We start from the raw sequence: 8,777 nt of genomic DNA, 5'->3' as shown, positions 1-8,777 counted from the left end.
CTGCTGCCGCCCCAGCTGTTGCTAGACCACCTGCTGCTCCCCAACCTGCTCTAGTGGCTTCTGCTGCTGAGGATCCTGGCCGGCACCCCGCTGTCTTTCATCAACCAATCTTCCTCAGGTAGTCCCACTGTGCGCGGAATCGTGACAGGCCAACTGTCAAACCTCAGTTCCGGCCGCCCTTTCAACTGACGTGGCCTCCAAATGTACTCCCCCACCAACAACACCCTCCTCCCCGCCTCCTTCTTACTAGCTCCCTCCCAAGGGAATACGGACCTTGCATTTTCTCTGAAATCTCTCAGCCAGCGTGTCATCCCAATCACACTCTTCTTTCCTGCCAGGTTTCCTCATACAGAGATGCTCCTATACCTCAAATAAACCTGAACGTCTCCCGGCATACAGATCGAAGGGCCTTGTGTCTCCTTATTTTTCCCTCGTGAACTGTTATCCTTAGCAGGTCGGTTGTATTTCTGGTGCTCCCTGCAGAAAGGGCAGTCCACCGCAGACGACTTTAGGATTTCCACCTCTATCCCCTCAGCACTCTCCATGCTGACATCGACACTGGTGGTTTATAGCAAGCACCCGCTGCTCTCTGCTGAGCCCTTTGTCTAGATGAGGGAGGAAATTCTTGGCAGGCCACAGCTAGGGAGAGGAAGTCTCTAGGAGAAGTCCTCAACCAGTGGGCAGCACTTGGTGGATGAAGTGCTCTAGCCCCTTTAGCCCCTTTCCCCTCGAGGTGGGCGGTGTGAGACCGGGGGCCTCAGCCAGGACTGCGCCTCAGCTGCCTACAGGGCTCACCTGCTCTGGAAATCATTCTGGATTGGCTTCCGTCCCTTCCCTGGATCACTTCTCACGTTCCCTACGGCACTTCTTGAGATCACCTCCCAAACAAACTACTTGCTCTCAGACCTCTGTTGTCGGAGTCTGCTCCTGACATCACCCTAACGCCAGCCTTCCGGAGCTCAGGATCAGGGCCTTCAAAACATTTCCATACAACAGGCACGGTAACCGTGGTGGCAGGCCACCCCTGAACATGAATCTCCACTGAAGCACTTAATCTTTTCACTATATGCTGTCTCTTCCTACAGTATTTGCACACTTGGTCTCAGACTATTAGTCTCCAATTCCTAAAGTATCATTCTTTACTGTCCTGAGGGACAGGACACTCTCCCATGAGGAACTCAGACCACCATGTTAGGAGCTGTCTCCCTAGAGGAGGCCTCTTTGAGGGGAACTGCCCCCATCTGTGATGCTTACACCGCACTCAAAAAACCAGAGACTAAAACACGATGTGCTTTAGAGGGAGAGCTCTCGGGAGAAATGCGTAAGAAACAGAGGGAGAGGGCACCTGGGTGGCTCAGTTGGTTAAGCAACTGTCTTCGGCTCAGGTCATGGTCCCGGAGTCCCGGGATCGAGTCCCGCATCGGGCTCCCAGCTCCATGGCAAGTCTGCCTCTCCCTCTGAACGTCTCGCCTCTCATGCTCTCTCTCACTGTTTCTCTCTCAAAAAAGTAAATAAAATCATTAAAAAAAAAAAAAAAAGAAACGGAGGGAGACTTATTAGGGGTCTAAAAGGAACGAATGCAAAATGTGGTTTCCCTCCAATTCCACCCCCACGTTCCGACCCCACACATGACGGGTGTGGTGGACTGGGGTAGGGGACTGCTCCTCTTAGAGGCAAGGGGCTTGAGCCTATGTACTCCTACATCACTTATCACTAGCCACGGACAACCCCCGGTGCATAGAAAGAAGGGAGGGGCCAGACATCCAGCTGTGGTCCACCCCTAGGCTGACACAATTCCCTGCAGAACAGTGTGCGCAAACAGTGTGAGCCATGCGTAGCCCATACTCTGCACTAGCGTGTGGATCAGGGCATTTAAGGCAAAAGACGCCCGAATGAATATCCATATCTACCCCTGCCTCTGCTCATGTCTATGGATTGCTCTCATGAACCCCGCTCCATGGGGTCTGCCACCACTTCTAGAAAAACTTACAAGACAGGGAGTTAGAGGGTGGCTCCTCTGCTCCTTTAGCTGACTTGCCTGGGGCACTGACCTCAAACCCCATCCCTGAGAGTGCTGAGCCCATGATTCCTATGTCCTCTTCAGGCTACACTACTTGCTCATCGGCGGTTGATCCTGGGAATAGGAATACCAAGAATGCTCCTGTAGATCAGCTCAATGCTAAACATCTTCCTAATGGCTCCCAGAGCTCCCTTCTGTGCTTGATGATTTCCCAACACTAGAAACCCAAAGGGATAAGGTGCCAGCCAGCGTTTTCGTACCAATCACATTTGACCATGTTCCCCTCAAGCTAGCTTTCCTCTCCTGGAGACATGACCCCTAGATGCACACAGCCTACAATTAGAGGAGAAGGAGGCACAAATTCCCCCAAATGGATCACCGGGATGAAGATGATGTGGAAACTTCTCCTTGCACTCTAACCTCTAGATCCGTGTATTCATACGGGGGCCATGAAAGGTTTTGGATATCCTGCAGTCCAGTTCAACACAGATCCCATGTCCAACAGCCTGCCAACATATGAGTATTCCAGATTCCCATGGGTCAATGGCTACAGATTCTTGGGCAAGGACTAAGGAAATTCTGTGATACACACTTCCTGGGGTCCTTCATCCAAAAAGACTGGTCTCTCCATTGATGGGTTAATAGGTCTGAGAACAGCCTGAGGTCTTCAAACTGCGTCAGGGATCATGACCTTCCACTGGGATCAAGGACCTCGGCCTTTGTTCTTTTATTCTTAAGCTCTTTTAAAGACACACACACACGCACACGCACACGCACACACACACACACACACTCCTCTGTGTGTGTGCGTGTGTGTGCGTGTGTGTGTTGTATGTGTGCACACACACACACAAAGGTGCACAGTATTTGGCTACCTATATCCTTGTTTGACTGTTCCAGGGGGAGAAAGAGAGACAGACACAGAGACCGAGATGGAGAGAGACCANCTGGGGGCACTGACCTCAAACCCCATCCCTGAGAGTGCTGAGCCCATAATTCCTATGTCCTCTTCAGGCTACACTACTTGCTCATCGGCAGTTGAATCTGGGAATAGGAATACCAAAAATGCTCCTGTAGATCAGCTCAATGCTAAACATCTTCCTAATGGCTCCCAGAGCTCCCTTCTGTGCTTGATGATTTCCCAACACTAGAAACCCAAGGGGATAGGTGCCAGCCAGTGTTTTCATAGCAATCAGATTTTACTATTTTACCCTCAAGGTTGCTTTCTTCTCTCAGAGTCACTACCCCTAAATACACAGAGTGTATAATAATGGAATAATGAGGTAACATTCCCATAAATGGAATACTTGGAACTGAGGTGACTGGGATCTCCTATATACCTGACATCTGGATTGTTGTATTCTAATGGTACTATACCAGCATTTGTAGTTATCTTTCCTGGTCATCTCAGATCCCTTATTTAATTGCATGCAAATGGATGAGTATTCCAGCTTTCCCTGTTAAAATTTTCATTTGGAATGTTCTTAGGAAATTTCTAGTATTCCCACTTGTTGTTCCTCTTTATCCTAGATGACTGGCCTCTGGTTTGATTGGTCCGTGGGTTCTAGTCTGAGAACTGACTCAGTCTGCATCTGTAAAACGGATCTTGAGTTTCCTTCAGATTCAGTATCCTCATCTTTTCGTTCATTTATTCCCTAACTCTACAGAGCTTAATGTACAGGTATACCTATAACCTACTTAACTGCCTATATCCTATTCTTAAGGACACCATACTCTTTTACCCACAATGATAGATCCCTGAGGTTCACACCCATTCTGCCCCCCTTTGTCATTCCAAGCTTGCTGGCAATCATATCATTATATCCACATTACTTCCTTGAATTAAATGTTGGCACTGGACTCTACTATTCAGAGATATATCATCCCCATTATTCCTAGGAGATCAGTTCTCTGACGGTATTCCCTATCACAGACTCTGAATTCAAGGAATAGGAACTATTTACTCAGTGATTCTGCTGACTCCCATACCTAATGATTCCTTATTACCTCAGTAAAGAGAGTGCCCCTGAGACCTACCCAGGGTCATATTCAGTCAGTTGGCCTCTCTGGGCTTGTGACTATGTGTTTCCACATCTCTGCACCTTTTGAAATCTTCTCCTCAGCTGTATGTGGAGTGTGCTAGGTAAATCTGTGCTGGATATTCATCATTAAGTAACATTACTTCAATATTTAGCCACCTAAAATGACATGTATTTATTACCTCACAGTTTCTGTGGATCAGGAATCCTGATGCTGTTCAGATGGGTTCTCAGATGGGTATCCTCAACCAGTTAGCTGGCACTAAGGTCTCAAGTGTGGTCTTGACTGGGAAAGAAGTTACTTCTCACTTCACTTACAAGGACACCAGCAGGATTCAGTTCCTGGAAGGCCACTAGAGTGGGGACCTTGCTTCCTTGCTGGCTGGTGAATGGAGACTGTGCTCAGTTTTCTGTCATAAGGATCTCTCCCACATTGCACCTGGCTTCATCAAAGCCAGTAAGAGAGCAAAAAGGGTTGGCTTTGAGATCAAAGTCACAGTCTTTTGTAACTCAACCCCTTGATGTTACCATCTGCTGTGGTTTAGAAGCAAGTTACTCGAGCATAGGGAAATACATGAAACCATGAACATCAAGAGGTGGAAAGCACTGGGCCTTCTTGGAGTTTGCCTCAGAATTTTTGCATAATATTGAAAGAATCACTATTCCTTTATTTAAAATTTGAAAACATGTAAAACTAAACTATATTGTTTAGGGATATATACCCAAGTGGTAAAATCATGAAGAAAATTAACAAAAAGATAATATAAAAATCTGGTTAGTGATAACCTATAGGGTGGAAAGAGGGAGATATCGTCCAAAAAAAAACATATCAAGGGCTACACTGGTGAATGTAACATTCTATTTTATGACTTGGGCATTAGGTATAGAGGGTTTGTGTCAAAATTATTACATTACACATGTGTATTTTATACACTATGCAGTATATGTGTTTTTCATAAGAGTTTTTATAAATTCAGTGTGAATTGAAGTGCTTGCTCTATTTACAACTTAAGAAAGGAATACTAGATTAAGCATTGATTGAACCTATATTTGAGCCTTGAATGATACAGGTTTGTACCACTTGAGTCCATTTATAGGTGGATTTTTTTATATAAATACACTGCAGTATTCTAAAATTTTTCCTTATGATTTTATTAATAACTTTCTTTTTGCTGGCCTACTTTATTCTTAGAGTACAGTATACAAGACACACAACATAAAAAATATGTTATTTGACTATGTTATTGGTAAACTTGTGGCCAAGAGTTGGATGTCAGTGAACAGAAGAAGACATTTGCAAGTGACAAATCAGATAAAGGGCTAGTATCCAAAATCTATAAAGAATTTATCAAATTCAACACCCAAAGAACAAATAATCCAACCAAGAAATGGGCAGAGGACGTGAATAGACATTTCTGCAAGAAAGACATCCAGATGGCCAACAGACACATGAAAAAGTGCTCCACATCACTCAGCATCAGCAAAATACAAATCAAAACCACAATGAGATATCACCTCACACCAGTCAGAATGGCTAAAATTAACAAGTCAGGAATGACAGATGCTGGTGAAGATGCGGAGAAAGGGGAACCCTCCTACATTGTTGGTGGGAATGCAAGCTCGTGCAGCCACTCTGGAAAACAGCATGGACGTTCCTCGAAAAGCTGAAAATAGAGCTACCCTATGACCCAGCAATTGCACTACTGGTTATTTACCCTAAAGATACAAATATAGTGATCCGAAGGGACACATGCACCTGAATGTTTATAGCAGCAATGTCCACAATAGCTCATCTATGGAAAGAACCTAGATGTCCATCAACAGATGAATGGATTAAGAAGATGTGATACACACACACACACACACACACACACACACACAATGGAATGCTATGCAGCCATCAGAAGAAATGAAATCTTGCCATTTGCAATGACGTGGATGGAACTAGAGGGTATTATGCTGAGTGAAGTAAGTCAATCAGAGAAAGACAATTATCATATGACCTCTCATATGAGGAATTTTAGAGGCAGGGCAGGGAGTTGTGAGGGGTAGGGAAGGAAAAAATGAAACAAGATGGGATCAGGAGGGAGAGAAACCATGAGAGACTCTTAATCTCACAAAACAAACAGGGTTGCTGGGGGAGGGGGTGTTGGAGAGGGTGGTTGGGTTATGGACATTGGGGAGGGTACGTGATATGGTGAGTGCTGTGAAATGTGTAAGCCTGGCGATTCACAGACCTGTACCCCTGGGGCAAATAATACATTATATGTTAATAAAAATAATAAATAAGTAAATAAATAAATAAATAAAATTTTTAAAAAGAATTTTAACCATAAAACAATTAATCTGTGTCTTTACCAAATTGTTACCTTGGCTAATTCATCTTAGACACCACTCTTTTAGTTAAATTATACTCCTTTGATGTTGCACTCCTTTGATGTGCAAACATGTGTGTTCATGTGCACACACACACATGCATGTATGTGATCGTCACAGTTATCTGTAAATTCCTGGGGAGCAAATTCTAAATCACATCTATAACCCCTATTACTGGCAACATATGTATCTCAAGATTACCCACTCAACAAATCTGCCTTATAAACAAGCAGGAATTTGATAGAGGTACTTCCTCAAAGCTTGAATGAACAGAATAAAGGGATAGGTCTCTAAGGGTCCTTGGGTCCTTCAGCATCAATATCATCTGGGTACTGGTCAGACAAACCTTAGGTTCCACCCTGTAGTTAGAACCTCTGAGAATTGTCCCAACCACATTAATAAGCCCTTTGGATGATATGATGCATGTTCAAGTTAGACTATCACTAAATAAAGGATAAGTAGAAATAGTAACTAAATGAAGTTAAATTGACTAAAATTCATTCACATTTCAAATAGATCCAAAAAAAACCCCTGTGCTACAGAGGTAAGTTCTGAGGAGAGGCACATTGTGATTAGCCAACATTTTCTCTGCTCTGTTGAAGAGTATTTTTAATTAAGAATGGGATGAGGAATAAAAATGAGGCTATGCCTTCCAGAATCTAAAGACCAGCTGGAGAAAACAACACAAATATATTTGACAGCAAAGTAACAACTCCGAGCAATGGAACATGGTAGTGAAAAGAACCATACGGATAATTGCCTACCATGGTTTTAGAGTAAAGAACACGATCCAAAGTTTGAAACATCCAAGAAAAGCCATTCCAGTGCCAAAGAGATCAGCAATGTCACACCATGTAGAGCTGTCTCCTTCTCATTGCTCATCAATGACCCATAATGGAGGTCCTTTTCCTCTTCTCTCTTGCCACTTCCCACATGCCACACTATGCACATGAGATTTCCTCCCCACTGATCATTGGAAGAAACGCACGAGCAGAAATATAATTGCCCTAATCCCATCCTGCTAAGGGATAGGGGACAGAAAGAAATGTGATTGCAAACACTACCTGTCACACAACAGCCCTCTGTGGAGGAAAAGGAGGATAGAGTGGTCCAAAAGATGCCAGAGGGTGTGAATCAGGAGGAAAAGCAAACCAGATAGAATTGATCACATCTAGAAAAGAAAATTTGTTTCCAACACATTTAAACCATTAGTCAAACAGTACTGTATCTGATAATTACTCAAATATTGGGTAAACAACAACAAGGAAGACGTGTTGACAAATCACCCTGTTTGGGCAGTATATAAGAGGCCATAGCACAAGACTTCCACACTCAAGACCTTGACTTTCCTGGAAACGCACCCAGAACCTCCACCCTCTGACACCATGGTCAACTCCTGTTGTGGCTCCAGCTGCTGCAAGCCCTGCTGCTGCATCTCCAGCTGCTGTCGTCCCTCCTGCTGTGGTTCTAGTTGCTGTGGCTCCAGCTGCTGCCAACCCACCTGCTGCCAGACCACATGCTGCAGGACCACTTGCTGCCGCCCCAGCTGCTGTGTATCCAGCTGCTGCCGCCCCTCCTGCTGTGGCTCCAGCTGCTGCCGCCCCACCTGCTGCATTTCTAGCTGCTGCCACCCCTCCTGCTGTGGATCCAGCTGCTGTGGCTCTAGCTGCTGCCGCCCCTCCTGCTGCTGTCCCTCCTGCTGCCTGCGCCCAGTCTGTGGCCAGGTCTCCTGCCACACCACTTGCTATCGCCCTACCTGTGTCATCTCCACCTGCCCCCGCCCCATGTGCTGTGCCTCCTCCTGCTGCTGAGTCTCTCTGCCTAAAATCTTTGTGACATATGGATATCTTTATAAGTCACATAAAATGCATTAGAGCCAACCAGTAACTATGGAATGGACTCCTTAGCTGCCAACTATTCATCTTCTGATTTGGCATTCAGAGTTCCATTCAGTTTTAGGAAAGGACAGATTAAAACAGCTGTCAAGTGATTTTTTTAAAAGATTTTATTTATTCATTCGACAGAGAGAGATCACAAGTAGGCAGAGAGGCAGACAGAGAGAGAGGAGGAAGCAGGCTCCCCACCAAGGAGAGAGCCTGATGCGGGGCTCGATCCCAGGACCCTGGGATCATGACCTGAGCCGAAGGCAGAGGCTTTAACCCTCTGAGCCACCCAGGCGCCCCCTGTCAAGTGATTTTTAACCCAGGCCCAAATGCATGTATTTTCAGGCCAGCAATATCTTCATCCTACGTATACACTGATCATGATGTTCTTACATGACATTGTTTTCATATGTTCTTAATAAACAGCCATTTCTCCTGATGCATGCATGTGTGCATTTC

At 45.1% G+C, this 8,777-nt stretch overlaps 1 protein-coding gene across 4 annotated transcripts in view; it reads left to right on the top strand.

Annotated features, from left to right (window-relative positions):
- The window catches only part of LOC111151279 (keratin-associated protein 4-12-like), a 42,016-nt gene that overhangs the window by 16,795 nt on the left and 16,444 nt on the right, over positions 1–8,777 (top strand). For 2 of the 4 annotated variants that reach the window (XM_022509163.1, XM_022509160.1), the window contains exon 1: positions 7,821–8,159. In XM_022509163.1, coding sequence (XP_022364871.1) covers positions 7,821–8,159 — 339 coding nt within the window. Of the gene's footprint in view, positions 1–7,820; positions 8,247–8,777 lie in introns of those variants that run through there. The other 2 variants (XM_022509158.1, XM_022509159.1) reach the window with 2 other exon arrangements.

Source organism: Enhydra lutris, unplaced genomic scaffold (assembly GCF_002288905.1).
Source record: "Enhydra lutris kenyoni isolate GAN:26980312 unplaced genomic scaffold, ASM228890v2 scaffoldscaffold26, whole genome shotgun sequence".
NCBI classification, from domain to species: domain Eukaryota; kingdom Metazoa; phylum Chordata; class Mammalia; order Carnivora; family Mustelidae; genus Enhydra; species Enhydra lutris.
This window is presented reverse-complemented; position numbering and strand designations above follow the sequence as displayed.